The sequence below is a fragment of the Scyliorhinus canicula genome, chromosome 7, assembly GCF_902713615.1.
Source record: "Scyliorhinus canicula chromosome 7, sScyCan1.1, whole genome shotgun sequence".
In the NCBI taxonomy this organism is placed as follows: domain Eukaryota; kingdom Metazoa; phylum Chordata; class Chondrichthyes; order Carcharhiniformes; family Scyliorhinidae; genus Scyliorhinus; species Scyliorhinus canicula.
This window is the reverse complement of record NC_052152.1, coordinates 92,314,663-92,338,555: the sequence shown is the minus strand read 5'-3', so window position 1 is coordinate 92,338,555 and position 23,893 is coordinate 92,314,663. Positions and strand designations below refer to the sequence as shown.

General features: G+C 47.5%; 1 protein-coding gene across 3 annotated transcripts in view; it reads right to left on the bottom strand.

The window, feature by feature from the left end:
- Window positions 1-23,893, bottom strand: part of LOC119969193 (toll-like receptor 8) — a 106,575-nt gene that overhangs the window by 59,755 nt on the left and 22,927 nt on the right. For 2 of the 3 annotated variants that reach the window (XM_038802453.1, XM_038802454.1), the window contains exons 2-3: window positions 23,459-23,627; window positions 12,594-15,871 (exon numbers count right to left, since the gene is read on the bottom strand). In XM_038802453.1, coding sequence (XP_038658381.1) covers window positions 12,749-15,871; window positions 23,459-23,461 — 3,126 coding nt within the window. In that variant the 5' untranslated portion in view covers window positions 23,462-23,627 and the 3' untranslated portion in view covers window positions 12,594-12,748. Of the gene's footprint in view, window positions 1-12,593; window positions 15,872-23,458; window positions 23,628-23,893 lie in introns of those variants that run through there. The other variant, XR_005461307.1, reaches the window with a different exon arrangement.

Genomic DNA, 23,893 nt, shown 5'->3' with positions numbered 1-23,893 from the left:
CGGTTATGATTCTGGGTGCCTCATATAGAACATAGAACAGTACAGCACAGAACAGGCTCTTCGGCCCTCGACGTTGTGCCGAGCAATAATCACCCTACTCAAGTCAATGTATCCACCCTATACCAGTAAGTAACCCAACAGCCCCCCCCATTAACCTTAAAAAAAAAATAAAAAATTAAAAAAGAAAATTAAAACAAATTTTTTTTTAATGACTTGGTGGGCCGCATAAAGACCTTTGGCGGGCCGCAGTTTGCCCACCCCTGCCTTAAAACATCGGAGCCAGTGTGAAAAGATTTATTTCGCCTCTGCATCCTGCGGGTCGAGTTCCAGTCGATCAGGTTTGAGGGCTGAATTCATTGTCGTTCCTTACTTGGGTTTCTTAAGACGATTAAATTGATGAGACCATCAATTCACGTGACACGTGGTTAGAAGTGAACAGTGGTTTTAATCGTCTTACAACAGAGCCTGCCTGCGACAAGATGAACTCGAGATGAACTGGCAGCAGGCTCACAGTAACTGACCTTTATACTTCCGGTAGTGGGAGGAGCCATGGGCGGAGCCAAGGGTGGAGCCCAGTACAAACTCCTCATCTCCCCCTATGGGCAGGGCCGCGCGATTACACATGATCTAATACAAAGTACAGGTTCAACACCTGTGGTACAATACAGTGTGGATTATTAGTGTTTCTAATTCACCACAAACTCCCCCTCCCCCACTGACCCAAGGCCCTGAAAAGGTGCCTCGGGTTATTTTCCTATTATGCCCAGTGGGTCCCCAACTATGCGGACAAAGCCCGCTCACTGATCAAAGCTACCATCTTCCCACTGGCGGCTGAGGCCCGCCCGGCCTTCAGCCACATCAAGGCAGATATTGCCAAAGCCGCGATGCGCGCGCTGGACGAGTCCATCCCCTTTCAGGTGGAGAGCGAGGCGTCAGAGCTCACCTTCGCTTCCACCCTTAACCAGGCGTGCAGGCCAGTAGCATTTTTTTCCCGTACCCTCAACGCCTCTGAAATGTGACACTCCTCAGTCGAAAAGGAAGCCCAAGCCATCGTGGAAGCTGTGCGGCACTGGAGGCACTACCTCGCTGGTAGGAGGTTTACCCTCATCACCGACCAACGGTCGGTAGCCTTCTTGTTTGATAATACACAGCAGGGCAAGATCAAGAACGATAAGATCTTGAGGTAGAGGATCGAACTCTCCATCTATAATTACGATATAGTATATCATCCTGGGAAGCTCAACAAGCCCCCAGATGCCCTATCCCGCGGCATGTGCGCTGGTATGCAAGATGACCGACTCTGGGCCATCCACGATGACCTCTGCCACCCGGGGGTCACCCAGCTCCTCCACTACATCAAGGCCCGCAACCTGCCCTACTCCACTGAGGAGGTCAGAGCCATGACCAGGGACTGCCAAATCTGCGCGGAGTGCAAGCTGCACTTCTATCGACCAGATAAGGCCCACCTGGTGAAGGCATCCCGGCCCTTTGAGTGCCTCAGTATTGACTTCAAAGGGCCCCTCCCCTCTACCAACCGCAACACGTACTTCCTAAACGTCGTTTACGAGTTCTCCCGCTTCCCCTTTGCAATCCCCTGTCCGGACATGACCGTGGCCACCGTCATTAAGGCCCTGCATAGTGTCTTCACCTTGTTCGGTTTCCCCACTTACTTCCACAGTGACCGGGGTTCGTCGTTTATGAGCGACGAACTGCGTCAGTACCTGCTCAGTAAGGGAATCGTCTCGAGCAGGACTACCAGTTACCACCCCCGGGGAAACGGACAGGTAGAGAGGGAGAATGCGACGGTCTGGAAGGCCGTCCTCCTGACCCTACGGTCTAGGAATCTCCCAGTTTCCTACTGGCAGGAGGACCTCCCCGACGCGCTCCACTCCATTAGGTCACTCCTTTGCATGACCATGAACGAGACCCCTCATGACCGCATGTTTGTTTTCCCCAGGAAATCCACCTCCGGGATCTTGCTTCCGTCCTGGCTGAAGACACCGGGGCCCGTCCTACTCCGTAACACATAAGGAGCCATAAGTCCGATCCCCTGGTCGAGAGGGTCCAGCTCCTTCACACCAACCCGCAGTATGCAGACATAGAATGCCCCGACGGCCGACAGAATACGGTTTCCCTCCGGGACCTGGCACACGCAGGCTCCCCTACCACCACCCCAGCCTACACCCCCAACCTACAGCGACCGGCGCCCCTGCCCCTACATGGCCTCCACACCCCGTCCTATACCCCCTCCCCCCTTCGCCGACCCACAGGAATGAAGCTCCTGAAGACATGCTCTCAGAGACCACGTCTGTGCCAGCACCGACATGTTCACCACCCATGCCCGCACCGACAAGTTCGACACCCGGGCCAGCTGCGATGCCAAAGCTCCGGTGATCGCAGCGCACAATCAGGGCACCAGACAGACTGAACCTGTGAACCCTTCACCCCCGCCGGACTTCAAATTTTTTACCAGGGGATGAATATGGTGAACGTATTGTACTAACCATTCACCACTGTATTACACTGCATCACACTGTTGCCCATGTGATTGCCACCTATGGACCATTGTACGATATTACACAGAATGTATCATGTTGGTGCCCTTGTGGGCTCTGCCCCTGGCTCCATCCCTTGAGGGGAGGTGTAAAGAGCAGCAGCCCTGTAGGCGGCTCTCAGTAGCAGAGCAGTTGCAGGCAGGCACTGTTCTAATCGATTAAAGCCACTGTTCACTTCAACTCTCTGTCTCGCGTGAATTGATGGTCACATCAAACAGATGTTCAATATTATCTTGGTTTAGAGTTTAAATTCTGTTTCTATGGAGACAGGGGTGGGATTCACCTACCCTCCGCCGGTTGGGAGAATCGCCGGGGGTCGGCGTGAATCCCGCCCCCGCCGTCCTCCCAATTCTCCTGCTCCCTAAAAACCAGCGTGGTGTGAGTCGCGCCGCCCACTTCGGAGAATGGCGGGGTCCGGCGCGACTCAATGGGCCCTGGGGCTGTCCGGATTCTCCGGCCCGCAATGAGCCGAAGTCCCACCCGTTCTATGCCGATCCCGCCGGCGTAAATTGAACTTGGTCCCTTACTGGCGGGACCTGGCGGCGCGGGCGGACGCGGGGTTCTTGGGGGGTCGCGGGGGAATCTGGCCCCGGGAGCTGCCCCCATGGTGGCCTGGCCCGTGGTCGTGGCCCACCGATCCGCGGGTGGGCCTGTACCGTGGGGGCACTCTATTCCTTCCGCACCAGAGGCTGTGGTCATCTGCCATTCCCAGTGCAGAGGTGACTCCATGTGCGCATGCGTGGGGATGACGCCAGCATGCACTGGCGCTCCCGCGCATGTGCCAACTCGTGCCGGCCGGCGGAAGCCCTTTGGCGCTGGTTGGCGTGGCATCAGGCCCCCATCCCGTCGGCCGATGGGGCGCCAACCACTCCAGGGCGGGCCTAGCCCATGAAGGTGCGGAATTGGCGGCCCGACGCCAGAGTGGTTCACTCCACTCCGTCCCGCCAGGATCTCCCGCCCCGCTGGGTACGGGAGAATCCCGCCCACAGAAACTCAAAACTATCTGGCAGATTGGAAGAAACAGAGATTAAATTATCTTCGCCAAATGTGAGAATCTTCAGTTTGTTGTCACTTGAGAAACCTCGACATGGATAAAAACAATTGAAGTGGTTGTGAAGATATCAGTGAAGTGTTTTAATGTTGAACAGCTTTGGTAGATTCTCTTTTGTTCTATTTAAAAGCTCACTGTCATTGAGGCAGAACAATTGGTCCCTTAAGAATTTGACAGAAGAGGTTTTCAGCCAGGAATAATTCTTGCTGTTTTATCAGAGAGGAGAAGCTGGGCTGAATTTGGGCGGAGGATTGCGTAAAACTGAAAAAGTCAGGTTTGCGGCTAGCGCCGATTCCAATGCCATGCTCCAGGTCCTTCACTGGTGGTGAAATCAAAGAGCTAATCGCTGATACAGGTTGCGGCAGCCACCGCCAGCCCTGTTCACAGGGACGGGTAGTAAGGATAGAGGCTCTCCATGTCACAGGCCTGGTGCCACTCTGATGGGAACATGGGTGCAGTGTGGATGGCAACATATCGAGGACGCTGGTTGGGGGTGGAGGGGTGCTGTGGTGCTGGGGGGGGGCATGTTGAGGATGGCGCTGGATTACAACCCAACGTGACTATGTAACCTGGGGGCTTTGGATGGGCAATGGAATACTCACCTTGCTAACATTTCTTCTCTTTCCGCTCCCTACAGAGAATGAATTTCAGAGCACAGCCAGGAATGTTCACTATCTACCTGGCCACAGCTGCCATTGCGGATTCTTGGAGGCTGGAGGAGCAAGGCCAGCCAGCTCAGGAAGCTTCACAAGAAGAGTTGTGGGCCGATTAGATCGCGAATGGATCAGTGCCTGGCACGGTTCTCGTTTCTGGCCTCCCCAGCATTCTAACGGCCTTGTACCGCTCTCGCTTAAGCTGAACCACACAGTCCAAAGATGTGCAGGTTAGGTGGATTGGGAATGATAAGTTTCTCCTTAGTGCCCAGGGATGTACAGGTTAGATTAGGTTAAGGGGTTACAGGTATAGGACAGAGTGGATCGGTACAGATTCGATGGGCTGAATGGCTTCCTTCTGCACTGTCGGGATTCTATGATTCTATAACCCAGCTCAACATGTGCAAAAGTGTCATTTTTCAGGAATCTTCAAGAGCATCGGCAATAGGAGCAGCATTGCCACTGATCTGAAGTTCTGGGCACATGAGCCTGCAGCAAAGTAATGGAGCAAACGAGCAAACCATTTCGTTTCTGACACTTACTGAAGTGGTGATGGTGCCACTCTAGGTGGTCAGACTTATTTCCCCCTCTGCTGAACAATCCTGATGGGTTACTATTGTGGCATGCCCACAAGGAACAGAGGCATTGTTTGGCGCCATGGTCAGCCTTTACTATTACTAAATACACCAGCTCTATTCTACACAATAAATTCAGCTTCCCTCCCAGCAGACAGTGCTGCTTTGCACCTGCACTGCAGATGATTCAACCCCTGAAATAACAGTTCTGCAATACATGCGGTTAGCTTTGTGGGAATGGTGGGTGACGTCCTAGGAAATGCAGCTAGTCACAATGACATGCCTATTTTCCTGCGTCAATGAAAATGTGACACACTGTGAGTTGAGTCCTTTCATCACTTCAATGAAAATAAAAATCAGGAAAGATGTAAACTGAGCTGCTGACTGTCTATCCCCCATTTTACACTACTGCACAAAGCCAAAGCTCCACCCTGGAGAGGGACGTTAGATGATGATCAAGTGAGTGATACCGGCATCCTCCTGTCTGCTGTTGCAGAGTACAGCCAGAACAATCTTTTGAAAGGCCACTTTCCATATAGTGCTAAAGATTACACCTACGCGACAAGGAGGTTACACCAATTATTACTTCCCCACATAAGTCAATAAACTGGCCCTGCATGGAATACCACTTGTAATTAGCTCTAAAGACCATCAGAGGGAGTCGATCATCCTCATCAGCATAAATTGCTGCCATTTATCACTTGGAAATGCATCCTAATATCAGAATCTGGTCAGATCTGTTTTTTCATCATTAAATTCAATGAAACTTTGCACTTTGTAGAAAGGACAATTTTTTTTATTAAGACAGGATCAATTAAACAAAGGAACACAGGACATATCTTCAATCAAACAAAATAAATGAAACACTTTCAAAAGTACATATTTAAAATTTTTAAATGTGAATGTTTCGGTATTACAACTTCCTTCATCTTCCTGAATAATAGGTAACTCAAAGTAAGTTTAATGATTGAATTGTCATCATCACGAACCTGTAACTGTTGTTACAAGTTTCAATGTCAATGGGAACACTTCTGCTTTCAAACCTTTCAACTGAGTTTAAAAGCCTTTTTCAAAATGGGAGCATGGACAGACAACATGGCATCTTCTGGTGTTTAATCAAACCTTGTCAGAGCTGGCTACGAAGAGTGATTAAAAATGCAAAGATTCATCCAGGGATGTTCCCTGAATTCTAAATGTATGAAAAACCCTTTTACTTTTGAGGGAGCAGGAGACAGGAAGGGACCTTAAATGACCTCAACATAGTTAACTTCTTTACCTGGTGGAACAAAGCTTCATCAAATTTAACAACAACCATTTTAAGTTTTGGACTGTATAAAGTCTGTTGGAAAACAACATTTTGTGTACAGAACCCTGAGGAAGAACTCTGAGAAGAAACATCAGAGAAGGTTCTTGGCCAAGGAAGGAGAAAGAGTATTTAGAAATCAACCGCTATTCTGTCAAAGAAAGTCCAGGCAATCTACAAGTGCCATAATTAGTAAGAAATAAGAAACATTCTCTCGCTCCCAAAAATCTCTCAACCTGCTGAATCCATTGAAAATGAAAACCTTTGGATAGCTGGTAAACCAAGTCACAAGTTTCAAACTCCTCACTTTGGAAGGAAGGAATTTGAGCACGGGCCACAACAATATCTATCAGAGATTCAAATCTCACTTTTAAGCATCTATATCTTTATCTGTTTTTAATCTTTGCAACTGTATTTTAGTTAATAACTTTGTCATTCTTTACTTTAGTAATTTTCAGCAATAGATTTGTGATAAGCTAACATTTATCTTGTTTAATACTAAATTTTTAATTGAACCTTTCATACACATGCTCAAATTCTTAGCTCACAGACCATTCTAAGGAAACACGTTTTATTTGGTCAGAAAACCATCATGTTGGTAATGATGAAGTTGTGCCCACTGATAGCCTTTGAAGGGTGGGGATATGAACTCGGGGCACTTATTTGTATGGACCGTGAAGGGAGGAAAAACAACAAAAGGATGTTAAAGGAATGCTGCCTTATAGTGATAAAGATGATGTGGAGATGCCAGCGTTGGACTGGGGTGAGCACAGTAAGAAGTCGTACAACACCAGGTTAAAGTCCAACAGGTTTGTTACGAATCACTAGCTTTCGGAACACTGCACCTTCCTCAGGTGAATGAAGAGGCGGGTTCAAGAAACATATATAAAGACAAAGTCAATGATGCAAGACGATGCTTTGAATGCGAGTCTTTGCAGGTAATTAAGTCTTTACAAATAATTAAGTATGGACCTGTAAAGACTTAATTACCTGCAAAGTCTCACATTCAAAGTATCGTCTTGTATCTTTGACTTTGTCTATATATATATGTTTCTGGAACCCACCTCTTCATTCACCCGAGGAAGGAGCTGAGCTCCGAAAGCTCATGTTTGAAACAAACCTGTTGGACTTTAACCTGGTGTTGTAAGACTTCTTATTGTGCTCATAGTGATAAAGATAGAGTTTGGATTTCTTGCTGACTGGCAGGGAAAGGGGCAGAGAAGGGCGGGTTCCAGGACATGAAAGAAGGTAATCTTAGTGAAGATTCAATGTGGGAGAGGAAGCTGAGTGCGGCATCCAGCAGAAAATCCAAAACACTGGGGCTCAGTCTGTGTTGGTAGCTGAGGGATTAATGCAATCAACACCAAAATATCACACTCACCTCAACCCCTTTGTTTCATTCCATTACATTTTAACTGTCTTTCACCATTTAGTTCTATTTTGTCTTTCTTTACATATATTTCCCCCTCCTATCTTATCCCCCCTTCCCTTACCTTATCTCCCCTTTAAACGGGGGATTAAACGGGCCGGTCAAGAGGGCACGTATGTTTGCGCACTTACGGGCTCTGAAGGCGGATGTAATGTTGCTGCAGGAGACACATTTGAAAGTGGCGGACCAGATTAGATTACGGAAGGGCTGGGTTAGCCAGGTCTTCCATTCGGGGCTTGACGCTAAGACCAGAGGGGTCGCGATCATGATTAACATCAGGTTAAATTTGAGGCGGACAGCACAGTTGCGGATGGGGGTGGCAGATTTCTCATGGTCTGGGGCAAGCTTGAGGGGGTGAGGGTAGTCCTAGTGAATGTTTACGCTCCAAACTGGGATGATGTAGATTTCATCAAAAAGCTGCTGGGGAAAAGCCCCGACTTGGATTTGCACAAGTTGATTATAGGTGGGGACTTTAATACAGTCCTTGATCCCGACCTGGACCGGTCGTGCTCCAGAACGGGCAGGGTGCCGGCAATGGCAAGGGAACTGAGAGGGTTCATGGAACAAATGGGGGGGGGGTAGACCCCTGGAGAATCAGCCGACCGATGGGGAAGGAGTTCTCGTTCTATTCACATGTTCACAAGCTTTATTCTCGTATTGACTTCTTTATTATGAGTAGGGACTTTTTGGAGGGGGTGAGGGATACAGAATATTCGTCAATCACTATTTCGGACCATGCTCCACATTGGGTCGACCTGCAGGTCTGCAAAGAAAGTTACCAGCGCCCACAATGGAGGTTAGAGGTCGGATTGTTGGCAGATGAGGGTGTGTGAGAGAGAGTCGGGAAGTGCTTGCAGAACTACCTGCAGGTCAATGATACAGGGGAAGTCTCAGCAGCGGTTCTCTGGGAGGTGCTGAAGGCAGTGGTGAGAGGGGAACTGATCTCAATCCGAGCCCATAGGGACAGAATGGATAGGGCGGAGATGGACAGACTGGTGCAGGAGATGACACAGACAGATAGGGAATATGCGGAGTCCCCGAGAGCAGAGCTACTTAGGGAACGACGGAGACTGCAGGCGGAGCTGGAGGCGCTATCCACTGGGAAGGCCGTAGAGCAGCTCAGAAAGGCCAGGGGCGCGGTGTATGAGTATGGGGAGAAAGCCAGCAAAATGCTTGCACAGCAACTTAGGAAGAGGGAGGCGGCCAGGGAAATAGGGACGGTAGTGGACGGGGCAGGGAACCGGGTTGGGGACCCGGTTGGATTGAACAGGGTATTGAGGGACTTCTCCAGCAAGCTGTATACCTCAGAACCCCCCAGAGGGGATGAGGCGCTTCTTAGATGGGCTGACCTTCCCAAAGGTGGGCAGGGGGATGGTAGAGGGGCTGGGGGCCCCAATTAGAGCTGAAGAAGTAATGGGGGGCCTGAAGGCCATGCAGTCGGGTAAAGCCCCGGGGCCGGACTGGTATCCAGTGGAGTTCTACAAAATGTTCCCGGGGATAGTGGGGCCGGTGCTGGTTAGGGTGTTTAACGAGGCGGGCGACAATGGGGTGCTACCCCAGACGATGTTGCAAGCCACCATCTCGCTGATATTAAAATGGGATAAAGATCCGGAAGCTTGTGGGTCCTATAGGCCAATCTCCCTGATCAATGTGGACGCTAAACTGCTGGCCAAGATCCTGGCGTCCAGAATCGAAGACTGGGTACCGGATGTGATTATGGAGGACCAAACGGGGTTTGTTAAGGGCAGGCAGCTGGTAGCCAATCTAAGAAGGCTGCTCAATATGATAATGATGCCCCCGGAAGGCAGAGAGGTGGAGGTAATGGTGGCAATAGATGCCGAAAAGGCTTTTGACCGGGTGGAGTGGGACTATTTATGGGAGGTTCTGGGACGGTTTGGGTTTGGAGAAGGCTTTGTGGACTGGGTTAGACTGCTGTATCAGGCCCCGGAGGCTAGTGTAAGGATGATCAGGATGACATCTGAGTATTTTAGACTACACCGCGGGACAAGACAGGGATGCCCCCTCTCTCCACTGCTGTTTGTGTTGGCCATCGAACCGCTGGCAATTGTTCTGAGATCGGCAAGGGGATGGAAGGGAACGGTCAGGGGGGGATAGAACACAAGGTCTCACTCTACGCGGATGATCTGCTTTTGTACGTGTCGGATCCAGTGGCAGGGATGGATGGGATTATGGAAATCCTCGGGGAATTTGGCTGGTTTTCGGGCTACAAGTTGAACATGGCAAAAAGCGAGATGTTTGTGGTGCAGGCGAGGGGTCATGAGAATAGGCTGAGGGAGCTACCACTTAGGCTGGTTGGGGAAAGTTTTAGGTATTTAGGGATACAAGTGGTGCGTGACTGGGGCAAGATGCATAAGTTGAACTTGTCTAGGCTGGTGGAGCAAATGAGGAGCGAGTTTCGGAGGTGGGATGCGCTCCCTCTGTCACTAGCGGGGAGAGTACAGATGGTGAAGATGACGATCCTCCTGAGATTCCTGTTTATTTTTCAGTGTCTCCCTATTTTCATTCCGCGGTCCTTCTTTAAAAGAATCAATAAAATCCTGGGATTTGTTTGGGCGGGGAAGTCCCTGCGGCTAAAGAGGGGGATGCTGGAACGGAACTGTAGCGAGGGGGGGCTCGCGTTGCCGAACCTCAGCAACTACTACTGGGCGGCTAACATAGCCATGATAAGGAAATGGATGGTGGATACGGGGTCGGTTTGGGAGCGGGTGAAGGCTGCTTCGTGCAGGGGCACCAGCTTGGCAGCCCTGGTCACGGATCCCTTGCTGCTCCCGCCAGTCTGGTACTCCATCAGCCCTGTAGTGGTGGCGGCTTTGCGGATTTTGGGCCAATGGAGGAAGCATGCGGGGGAAGTGGGAGCGTCGGTCTGGTCCCCAATATGTGACAACCACCAATTTGTCCCGGGGAAGATGGATGGCGGGTTTCGAGCGTGGCGGAGGGCGGGGGTGGGAAGAATGGGCGATTTGTTCCTGGAAGGGAGCTTCACAAACATGAGGGCGCTGGAGGAGAAGTTATGGCTGGCGAGGGGGAATGACGTTCGGTACTTGCAAGTGCGGAATTTCGTACGTAGACAGGTTCCGTCCTTTCCACACCTTCCACCAAGGGGGATCCAGGACAGGGTAGTTTCCAGGAGTGAGGTAGGAGAGGGGAGAGTCTTGGATATTTATAAGGAGCTCATGGGAGCGGAGGACTCAGGGATCGAGCAACTGAAACTCAAGTGGGAGGAGGAGCTTGGTGGGGAGTTGGAGGGAGGCGTATGGGCAGACGCTCTGAGGAGGGTAAATGCAACCACAAAATGTGCCAGGCTCGGCCTGATTCAGTTCAAGGTAGTTCACCGGGCCCACATGACGGTGGCCCAATGAGCAAATTCTTTGGGCTGGAGGACAAGTGTGCTAGATGTGTGTGAGGACCAGCAAACCATGTCCACATGTTCTGGGCGTGTCCAAAACTCAGGGATTTGCGGACGTCATATCCCGGGTGCTGAAAACAAGGGTGGTGATGAGTCCAGAGGTGGCGATTTTTGGGGTGTCGGAGGACCCGGAGGTCCAGGAGGGGATAGAGGCCGATGTTGTGGCCTTTGCTTCCCTGATAGCCCGGCGACTAATATTGTTGGCCTGGAGGAACTCAAAGCCCCAAAGACCGAAGTATGGCTGTTGGACATGGCAAGCTTTCTCAGCTTGGAAAAAATCAAGTTCACCTTCCGAGGATCACTATCGGGGTTCGCCCGGAGGTGGCAACCATTCATCGACTTCTTCGCGGGGAACTAATCATCAGCGGGTGGAGGGGAGGGGTGGGGGGGAGCGTAGAATAGTGTAGAGTGGGGGGAAGAATAGGCGGGTCTATTTGCGAGAGAGGAACTGTTATTTGCACTATGTTTTTTGTAATTGGTATCTGCACACTAATGTATATTGTTACTGTTTACAATGCCAAAAAATACCTCAATAAAATTTTCTGTTAAAAAAAAAGTTGGCTAAGAGATAGGAAACAGAGTGTAGGGTAGGTACAGATGGGCATTTCTCAGACTGGAGACGAGTTGAAAATGGTGTTCCCCAGGGCTCAGTTTTGGAATTTAGAAGTGGGTGTTGAGGGCAAAATCTCTAAATTTTCATATGATACTCAGCTGGGGAGAAAACTGAATTGTGAGGATGACGCTGAGTGACTTCATAGGGACATTGACAAGTTGGCCAAATGGGCTTACACTTGGCAGATGAACTTCAATGCAGTGAAATGCGAGGTAATGCATTTTGGTCGAAGAAACATGGGGCGACAATATAGGCTCAATGGTACACCTTTGTGGGGAGTACAGGAGCAGAGGGGCCTCGGGGTTCAAGTGCACAATTCTCTGCATATGGCCAGGCAAGTTGAAACAGTTGTTAAGAAGGCTTATAGGATCCTTGGTTTATAAATAGAGGGTAGAGTTCAAAAGCAAGGAAGTGATGCTATACCTCTACAAATTATTGGTCAAGCCATATAATAATAATCTTTATTCGTGTACAAGTAGGCTTCCATTAACACTGCAATGACGTTACTGTGGAAATCCCCGTTCTGGGCACTTTATTTAAGGAAGGATGTTAAAGGCCTGGAGAGAGTGCAGAGGAGATTTACTAGAATGATACCACAAATGAAGAATTTTAGATACAAGGAAAGATTGGAGAAATTGGGCTTGTTCTCCTTGGAGCAGAGAAGATTAAGAGGTGACCTTATTGAGGTGTTCAAAATTATGAACAATTTTGACAGGATGAAAAAGGATATTCTGTTTCCATTGGTTGGTATGTTAGTGACTCAGGGTCACAATTTCAAGATGGTCAGCAAGAGAGCTAGGATTGAGATGAGGAGAAACTTCTTTACTCAGAGACTCGTGATTTTGAAGTGTGGGAGAGTGTTGGAGGTGGATTCCATAGGATGTTTCATAAGAGAGCTGGATATATATTTGAAAGTGATTAATTTAGAGGGCTACAGAGATAGGGCTGGGGAATGGGACCGGCTCTTTTGGGAGCCGGTGCAGACATGATGGCTGAATGATCTCCTTCTGTGCTGTAAATCACAAAACACATAACAAACGAGGACTGTGAGCGGATAGCTAAGCAAGTAGAATGGACCTTACACCTACCTGACTAAAGATTGTACGTTATGTAGATAAAAGTGAAAAACAGTTCAGCTTGAGTTAAGTGAATTCCACAATTGTGTTGTATCTTGACTGATTGTTTGAGGCTATTGCATTCCTTAAGCATTGCCAAAAAAAGCCTTCAGAATTAGGGTTTTTAGGCCAACGTAACACAGAGTTGCTACATAACCTCTCCCTCAATTTCAAATACTTTGAGTTGATTAAAACAGGCTCCAACAAAACCAATAGGATTACATCTTCATTTTCATCCATGAGTTTTTGGTGAGCCATATAAAAAGCTGTTTTGAAGGTTCCTCCCTTAACATAACTCCTTGTGAGCACAAACACAGTCTTTTTGCTCTTATGTATACTTTGAGAAAGATTTTCGACAACAGCCATTCCTAACTCCCAATCTCTCTCTTCCAAACACACGGAAAGTTGCTTTTCTCCTTTACCTTCCAAGTGAACTAATAGTTCATTGACAACCCAGTCTGTCACAGCCAGATCTGAAGTGTCATAAGCAATGAATGCGTCAAAGGAACAGCTCTGCTCTTCAAGAGAGCGATACCCATTCAACCGAAAATTGCAGAAATTGTAAAGGTACCACATGTCCCAGTAAAACAAATGGTGGGTCACTGCAACAAATATAGTGCAAAAAATAATGATGGCAGAAGCCAAACTTAATAAAGCTGCAACACCATCCAGTGTACATGCGTGCTGATCAAAGAGAATAATGCTCTGTCCGTGCTCATTTTCAGGTGATTCACAGGTAACATCAGTGGCCAATTGAGGAATGCGCAGGTCCGAAGTATTAACCCATGCAATAAACGGTGCAAGTTCACAAGTGCAATAAAAAGGATTCCCTTTTATTACCAATACTTCCAGGAAAAGCTTTTCATTTGCTGGAAAATCTATCCGGTTTAACATTTTAATTTTGTTATCGCTTAAATCAAGATATTTTATTCTGTTTGCTGATGTGAAGAAGCTTACAGGAAGATGAGAAATTCTATTACTTCTCAACAAAAGTTTCTGGAGGGACTTGGTACTATTATATAGTTTATCAGGGGCAACGGTTAACTTATTGCTGCTCAGATCTAAGGTCAGCAGATTCTTTAATAACTGTAGTTTATTCCAATTGACCCCAAATAAACTGTTATGGCTTAAAGACAAAAATGACAAATTAAGGGGTAAATTTTCATAAACATCAGATGGAATATGACGCAGTTGGTTAGAAGATAAATCAAGATATGTTAAATTAGGTAGATTTTTAAATAAGCTTATATATCTACTGTCCACCCCATTCCATAAGATATTCAGGCAATTCCCTTGGAATTTCAAAACTTCCAAGGAATCACTGTTCAATCCTGACTCTGTCAATGTAAAGATGGCATTGTAGCTTAAGTTCAACACTTTCAAATATTTAAGGTTTTCAATGAAACCCATGTTGTGTGTGACACCCTCAACAACAAAGTAGTGTTTGTTGTAACTTAAGTCCAACACTTCCAGTTGCCGCAGTTCTTTAAAAGCATTATCATAAGCTGGATCGAGTCGATTATAAGAAAGATCTAAATATTTCAAATTGGGCAAGGATGCAAACTCAGTACCATTTAAAGCTTGCCCAATTGCATTTCCTGACAAATTCAGGCACTTGATGTCGTCAAAACCTTTAAACTGCTTTGGAGTGATGAAAAATATATTGTTCAAACTCAAATCCAATGTCTTCCCGTAAGAATAACAGGCCAACTTCACATTTAGTCTTTGGATATCATCACCATCATTGTGAAGGGGTTCATATGCCCGATTGTCATTTCCAGATAGTAAACGTGAATCTTTTAAACTAGATTCTAAATAAGGGAGATGTTGATCTTTGTACATAGAACCACAAAGAGGATTTCTGTCATTTGATGGAGGTGATAACCTATTCTCTGACAGATATATTACCTTTAGCGATGGAAGTTGTTTAAAGATCATTAAGTCTGCTTGTTTAATGAAGTTCGTTGCGAGGTTAAGAACGGTAAGATTGCAGAGACTGTACAGTGGACTTAGATCTTGTGAATTGATCTCTTTGAAAACATAGCCTTCAATGCGTAATTGCCTTAAGGAGATTAATTTGGAAAAGTTACTTGAAAGGTTGATATTTTTTGGATAGGATGCTATTTTGTAGTTGAATGACAAGTCAAGCTCTTCTAATCTGGGCAAATGGTTCAAAAAGTCTCCAGTAGCAATTTCGGTAACTAAGAAATTCAGTTCAAGATGCAGGACCTTCAAGTCAGTACAGTTCTGAAACCAGCTGCTTTGCATTTTATCAAGGGAGTTGCTGGAAAGAATTAACGTCTGTAACTTTGTAAGCCTTTGAAAAGCATAAGGATGTATGTGAATGGAACTGCCTCCAGGGCAGGGTTCACATGGGTAAGGAGCATTGAAACACCTAGGACAGTTTCCAGTTAGGTCAAGGAATTCCAGATCAATCAGCTGATGAAAATCGTCTTGGTTAATGGTTTGAATTCTGTTCTTCCGGAGACTTAAAGAGATTAAAGTTTCTGGCAGGTTTCGAGGAACAGAAGTTAAATTATTTGCGGCAAGTGTGAGATTCTTCAGATTGTTGATGCTTGAAAATGCCCCGTCACCGATATGGTTAGGCATGTTGCAGGGGTTGTGATGGTAACAGTTCTGTGACAAGTAAAGTACTTCTACGTTTGACAGGTTTGGTAGATTGTCTTTTGTTATATTTAGAATCTTATTGCCATTAAGGCTGAGCAATTCCAAACTCGATGGCAGTTTCATAGGGATTTTGAAGAGTTGGTTTTCATCTAGATATAATTCTTGTAGTTTTTTCAAGGTGGAGAAGCTGCCTTTTGCTATGAGCATGTTTTTCCCGGGTAAAACGTTCCCCCTCAGATCTATTTTGGTTAGGTTTTGTAAGCTGGAGAAGGAGCAATTGGAAATATTTGTGATCTGATTATATGCTAGATCTAGGCTGGTTGCGTTGGAAGGAATGTTTCGTGGTACTTGGTGAAGGCGATGGCTTCTACAGTCTAACTGAATCGAGGAGCCATTGTTCTGTATGCTCACATCACATGGGAGGCTTCTGGGAATCCAGCCGGTTGTGAGTGGTGTTACAACAAAGTTGAGCAGAAAGAGGAAGAACAGTAAAATCAATGCCGAATCTGATGTTCCCTGTGCCTAAAGAAATATTGCAAATAAATTGAAACGGGAAGTTGGCATTACTAAATATTTTCTATATTTAAATACAATTGTTTTCTATTAAAATAATAATAATAATGGCTGTTTCTTATGATTTTATTGCAGAGAAATTGTAGATGCAGAACTCCATTAAAGGGAAAGTTTACTCTCTACATTCTCTGTCTATATTTTCCATATTTAACTTACCAGCAACAGCAAAGTATATAACAAAGGTCAAAAACAGTGACTAACGACCAACTGGAAGTAATATCCAGGAGCTATTAGTAAGTCAAAAATATTAATGCTGAAAGTCACGTTTCTCCTCTTGATTAAATCATAAAATTACTTACCGCAGTTATGGTGAGCTTTCACACCATAGTTTGAAGTGTGGATCTGGTAAAGTTTGCAGAGCCAAATCTACATAATAATTATATGCTAATTGTATTTAATTATATGGAGGTCGAGGTCATTAATTGTGATTTCAATCAACAAATATAAAGAGGCACTACCAAAGCTAGAGTGTGGTTTGGAGGTGTAGCTTGTAATGTTTCACTCTGCAAATAAACGTAGGAGTGAGTGAAGGTTGGTTCCTGAATCTTCCTTTACCCATTGGTTTACTGGAATAGAACAACTGCAATATGATATTTTAGATGAGAATTTGCACTGATTTTTGGTACTTCATTGAATCCAGTGTATTAATAATAATAATCTTTATTAGTGTCACAAGTGGGCTGACTGCAATGTCACTGCAATGAAGTTACTGTGAAAATCCCCTAGTCGCCACGCTACGGTGCCTGTTCGGGTACACTGAGAGAGGATTCAGAATGTCTAATTTACCTAATAGCACGTCTTTTAGGACTCGTGGGAGAAACCGGAGCACCAGGAGGAAACCCATGCAGACACGGGGAGAACAGCAGACTCCGCACAAATAATGACCCAAGCTGGGAAACGAACCCGGACCACTGGCACTGTGAAGCAACAGTGCTAACGACTGTGCTACCATGCCACCCATGAATGCCATGCCAAGTTCCATCCCATCCATAATGATGTTACGGTTTAGACCAGCTTCACATGATTACCTATAATCCGCCATTACACTCTTCACAGCAACTCACTTCCTTTCATATTCTCAACTGTTGCTCCCTTTGATGATTCCTTCCGTATACTTCACTGACATGATGCATACTACTGACATAACTGTTTCTGTCATGTGGATACCAAAAGTCCACCATCACAAATTTAAGTGCTCAGTTTTACAGGATAACTCTGCAATTGACGAGACGGAGAGAGCATGGTTGGTGAAGGGATTCCCAAGTCTGCATCTTCTGAGCTGCATTTGTACAAGTGACTCTGTGGGAAGCAGAGAGGAAGCAAGAGATGTGGAGGGAGGATGTCCAATCAAAGGTTGGTCGTAAAATTGTGGTTTATTTATTTATTATTAATTTACAGGATGTGGGTGCCACAGGCTAGGCCAGCATTTACTGCCCATCCCTAATTGCCCTTCATTTTTTTAAATAAACATTTTATTGAGGTATTTATGGTTTTACAACAACAACAAAGTAAAGAATGTACATTAATTTATAAACATAGTGCAAAAGCCGTCTTCCTCCCTTGCACATCCTGCCTTTACTAACCCCCTACTCTAAACTAAGCTAACCCCCCCCCCCCCCCCCCCCCCCCCCCCGCCTTTCTGCTAATGATTAATTTGCCGCAAAGACGTCAACGAACGGCTGCCACCTCCGGGCAAACCCTAACATTGACCCTCAAGGCGAACTTGATTTTCTCCAAGCAGAGAAAGCTAGCCATGTCTGATAGCCAGATCTCCGACTTCAGGGGCTTTGAGTCCCTTCAAGCTAATAATATCCATCTCCGGGTTACCAGGGAAGCAAAGGCCAGAACATCTGCCTCTTTCTCCTCCTGGATTCCCAAATCTTCCGACACTCCGAAAATTGCCACCTCTGGACTCATTGCCACCCTTGTTTTTAACACCGTGGACATGACATCCACAAACCCCTCCCAGAATCCCCTAAGCTTTGGGCATGTCCAGAACATGTGGACATGGTTCGCTGGTCCTCCAGCACACCTTGCACACCTGTCTTCTACCCCAAAGAACCTGCTCATCCGGGCCACTGCCATGTGAGCCCGCTGAACAACCTTGAATTGTATCAGGCTGAGCCTGGCACATGTTGTGGATGCGTTGACTCTACTCAACGCATCCGCCCAGAGACCATCCTCTATCTCTCCTCCCAACTCCTCTTCCCACTTTCACTTCAGCTCCTCGGTCTACATCTCCTCTGACCCCATGAGCTCCTTGTAAATGTCAGAGACCCTCCCTTCTCCCACCCACCCTCTGGAAACTATCCTGTCCTGTATCCCCCTTGGTGGTAGGAATGGGAAGGTTGAAACCTGCCTGCGTAGGAAATCACACACCTGCAGGTACCTAAATTTGTTTCCCCTCGCCAATCCAAATTTATCCTCCAGCTCCCTCAGGCCAGGAAAGCTCCCCTCTATAAACATAGCCCCCATCCTCTCAATCCCTGCTCTCTGCCATCTCAGAAACCATCCATCCTTCCCAGGGCAAACCAGTGATTATTACAGATTGGAGACCACACTAATGCTCCCTCCGCTCCCACATACTCCTTATGTAGTACATTGTATATGTTGTGTTGCCCTATTATGTATTCTCATGTATTTTCTTGAATTCTGTTTAATTCCCTTTTCTTCCCATGTACTGAATGATCTGTTGAGCTTCCTGCAGAAAAATACTTTTCACTGTACCTCGGTACACGTGACAATAAACAAATCCAATCCAATCCAATCCTACCACTCTAAACGGCACTCCAATCGCCTTTCCTGCCCCCTTACCTGGACCGTAAACATCTCACTTTTCCCCATATTTAGTTTATACCCCGAAAAGTGGCCAAATTCCCCAAGAATGCTCATGATTTCTTCCATCCCCTCTATTGGGTCCGATACATACAGGAGCAGGTCGTCTGCATAAAGTGAAGCTCTGTGTTCCACCCGCTGTCCCCCCTTCCAGCCCCTTCCAGCCCCTTGAGGCTCTCAGCACAATTGCCAGCGGCTCTATGGCTAACACGAACAACAATGGGGAGAAGTGGCATCCCTGTGTCGTCCCCCGATGCAGCCTAAAATAGGCCGATATTGTCCTATTCATCCATACGCTCGCCACAGAAGCCTAATACAACAACCTGACCCAGTCAATAAAGCCCCACCCAAATCCGAACAGTCCCAGTAACTCCCACAGATATTCCCATTCTACTCGATCAAAAGCCTTCTCTGCGTCCATTGCGACCACTACCGCCACTTCCCTACCTTGTGGGGGCATCATGATCACATTTTACAACCTTCTTACATTGGCCACCAACTGCCTTCCCTTAACAAACCCCGTGTGGTCCTCCCCAATAATGTCTGTAACACAATCCTCAATCCTAGAGGACAAGATTTTGGCCAGCAGTTTGACGTCCACATTCAATAGGGATATAGGCCTGTAGGACCCACACAGCTCCAGGTCCTTGTCCTGCTTCAGGATCAATGAAATCATGGCCTGTGACATCATAGAATTTACAGTGCAGAAGGAGGCCATTCGGCCCATCGAGTCTGCACCGAAGCCCACACCTCCACCCTATCCCCGTAACCGCATCTAACCTTTTTTGGTCACTAAGGACAATTTATCACGGCCAATCCACCTAACCTGCACGTCTTTGGACTGTGGGAGGAAACCGGAGCACCCGGAGGAAACTCACGCAGACACTGGGAGAACGTGCAGGCTCCGCACAGTGTCCCAGCGGGGAATCGAACCTGGGACCCTAGAGCTGTGAAGCAACTATGCTAACCACTGTGCTACCATGCTGTGATTCCTCCTCGTCGGGGGAGGCCCCCTCTCTCCCTTGCCTCATTGAATGTCCACATCAACAGCGGCCCCAATATCCCAGAGAACATTTTATAGAATTCCCCTGGGTACCCGTCCGGCCCCAGGGCTTTACCCGCCTGCATGGCCTTCAGACCATCCGCTATCTCTTCTAACCCGATCGGGGCCCCCAGCCCTGCTACCAGCCCCTCGTCCACCTTTGGGAAATTCAGCCCCCCTAAGAAGTGCCTCATCACCTCTGGCCCACCTGGAGATTCTGACCCATACAGCCAACAGTAAAACGCCTTAAACGCCTTATTCACCCCTGCTGAATCTCCAACCAGGTTCCCATCTCCATCCTTTACTTTCCCTATCTCCCTGGCTGCCTCCCTCTTTCTAAACTGCTGTGCAAGCATTCTGCTGGCCTTCTCTCCATGCTCATAAATCCCCCCTTGCATTTCTCAGCTGCTCTACCGCCTTTCTTGTGGTTAACAAGCCAAACTCCGCCTGTAGCTTCCGCCGTTCCTTAAAAGCCCTGCCTCTGGGGTCTGTGCATACCTCCTATTGACCTGTAGTATCTCCTTTACCAGTTGGTCCGTCCCTGCCCTGTCTACCTTCTCCCTGTGGGCCCATATCGAGATCAGCTCCCCCTTCAATCCTCCCAGACCACCTCTGCTGAAATTACCCCCGTGTCGTTGACTGCCAGGTAGTTCTGAATACATTTCTTCAGCTTCCCGCACACCTCTTCATCAGCTAAAAGTCCCACGTCCAGCCCCCCCCCAGACCAACTTATGCGAATCCACCCCCCCAGACTAACTTATGCGAATCCAGGTCCGGTATCTTCCCCAGCATCCTCTTTCTAAATTCCACATCATCCCAATTTGGCGCATACACATTTACTAGTACCATCTGCAACCCCTCCAGTTTCCCACCGACTATAATGTACCAGCCTCCCACAACCATAACTATTCTTCTCACCTCAAATGCCACTTGCTTGTTAATCAGGATCGCGACCCCTCTAGTCTTCAAGTCCAGCCCCGAGTGAAAAACCTGTCTAACCCATCCATTCCTTAATCTGATCTGATCAGCTACTCTAAGGTGCATCCCCTGCAGTATTACCACGTCCGCCTTCAGTCCTCTCAGATGCGTGAACACGCGTGCCCTCTTAACCGGCCCATTTAGCCCTCGGACATTCCAGGTGATCAGCCTAGTTGGAGGGATAATCGTCCCTCCCTTCATCGATCAGCCATCACCTTTCTTGGGCCAGTCTCCAGCTCGTGCCCCACGCCTCCACTGGCCTGCCCCCACAGGCAGCCTCCACCCTCGACCTCCTCTCTGTCCCTCAGCAAAAGTCCCTCCCTCGTCAGCAGAACATTCCCCCCCTAGTAACAGCACAATGTAAATCAACCCCTTTGATAAGCCAACATCTGGTCACCCCCCACTGCGATTCCGTGAGCTAGCCCGCCCAGCTAGCTTGGTGGCCCCTCCCCTGGCGCCAGATATTCTCCCACCTATTGTTCTCCCCCCCCCCCCCCCCCCCCGCTCATACACACATATTCAAACGAAAAACCAGTCCCAGCCCAATTGCCCTGGTAAAAAACGGTAAACAAAGAAAAGATCAAACAGAAGATCCAGCATATAACAAACACACCTCCATCCCCCATCAGTGCAAATGTAAACTTTAACTCACTTTAACTCTGCAACTGGCCTCAAATCAATACAGAAGGCATTACAAATAACGTCCAACAAATGAAAAACAAGAAACTTTTTTTTTAAAACATGAACATTGCAGCAATGTTCAAAGTCCTCAGTCCGCCACCAGTCCTTTCCTTTTCGCAAAGTCCATCGCTTCCTCAGGCGACTAAAAATAAAAATGTTGCTCCTCATACGTGACCCAGAGACGGGCCGGATACAGCAGTCCAAACTTCACCTTTTTCTTAAAAACGGTCAGCTTCATCTGATTGAACCCTGCTCTTCTCCTGGCCACCTCCGCACTCAGGTCCTGATATATCCGCAGGATACTGTTCTCCCATTTACAGCACCGTGTCTGCGTGGCCCACTGTAAAATACGCTCCTTGTCCAAGTAACTGGAATCTCACCACCATTGCCCTCGGAGGGGGGGTGGGGGGGGGGGGGGGTCCCCCACTTGTGGCTTCCTTGCGAACGCTCTGTGAGCGACCCATCCCCCAGAAGCTTTTCGAACATGCCCGCTAAGTATGTCCCAGCGTCCGCTCCTTCGGACCCCTCCGGGAGACCGACGATTCTCAGGTTCTGCCGGCGGGACCTATTCTCTAGTTCCTCCACCTTCTCCAGGAGCTTCTTCTGCTGGTCTCTCAGCATCCGCACCTTCAACTCCACCGCAGTTTGATGTTCCTCCTGCTCAGCCAGCGCCTTCTCTAATTTCTGGATCGGCCGATCTTGGGCATCCAATCTGAGCTCCTGCCGCGCAATTGATTCTTTAATCGTGTCCAAGCATTCCTGCTTCTGCTTGGCGAAGCCCTCCTGGATAAATTGCACCAGCTGCTCTGCTGACCGCTGGGTCGACAAGCCCAGACTCCGGTCATCCGTCATGCTTTCTCCCCCTGCAGCTTCAGCCCAAGCCTTCTCTGTTCGTCTATTTCTTCCTTTGCGAGCACTTCGAGTCTGCCTCTTCAGGCACCGATGTGGGAATCCAACCAACAATTGTCTCTACCATCAATTTTCCAAATCAAGTCCGGTAAAAAATCGGGGGAAAAGGTCCAAAGGTCCGACCCGGGCGGGAGCCACCAAATGTGCGACCTACTACTTCATAGCCGCCACCGGAAGTCCTCCCTAATTGCCCTTCATTTGTTGCTAATGAACCGCACATTTAAAAATGGTCATACCACTCATTTAGCTGAGTTCTACATCTCGTAACTTTATCGGGAACAGATTGTTGTAACACTGGCTCCTTTCTATAGGCACACCACAGAATGCTTGAAGCAAGAAGCAGGCAATTTGAGCAAAATGTTATCTCAAAGCATGTTGCATCTTTCAGTCTAATCTTGCAAAACAGCAGTTCATCACAGGGCTTATTAAAACTCCAGGGGCATTTACAGTATAATTTTATTATCCTCTGACTACAGGTATATGGGATTAGAACCAATGTCTGTATGGAGGATAAACACGAACATAGACTGGATCAGTTGGACAGATATTTCAGTGTCAGAGTTTAATGTTTCTCTATGCGGTACTCTGTAGCCCTTAGGTTCCATTACCTCGTCTTCCTAGGGCAGCTTTCCAGAATGGCGACAGTATCTAATAGAGGCATCACTGTTATCAATACAGAAATTGACATACTGACTAACAGGCACGTAGTGACAAACAGAACCACATAGAGGATGGTGCTGACTCCCAGCATGACCCAGCTGCCATTCTCCACTGTCACAGATGAGGACATAGACAGGGACAGGCTGATCCTGAGGATGCTTGAAGTTTTAAGAAACTGATAATTGGGCATTCTGAAATCCTTGCTCAGAGTTTTCAAGGGTCGCCTTAATCCCCAGAGTTTCTCATGGTCACATAGTCCAGACCAATCACATGTTGCAGCCATTGTGGGGGGTGAGGATAAGAGAGAGAGAGAGAGCGAGAAAGAAAGAATTACAGAAATAGAATTTTGAGAATTTTTAGCAGCTGAGTGGTGGTGGGGGTTGGGGAGGAGCAGAGGCTCACATGGAAACTGAAAAATCAGGACCACTCACCATTTTCACTTTGATTTCCAGGTGTAAAATTATCCCCGCTGACAATTAATGCAATTTCCTTTCCTTATCGAGGAAGACACAGATCCCATTTGCATATAAAAATCTCAGCAGTGTTGAATGTTCTTCGATCTACAGATTCAGCCAAGTTAGTCGGTGAAGAGTGCTTTGCCTGGATGGGTTAGAAATGACAGTAAGTTAAAAACTAGCCCCTTTGCTGTACCTTCCAGAGGGTGAAAGGTGTATTGCACCAAACTTTGTCATGAATTACAGAAAAACACCACTCCTGAATTTGTGGAAAATAAAATGAGCAAATTCTAAAGCCAGCAGCTGATGGCTTCCCAGTGCCTGGTGCAGCTGGCAAAGGCGGTCAGCGCTGCAGGCAATGTCGTCTTGACTGCAGATGCGGAAGAAACTCCACAACCTTCTCAGGGTGGC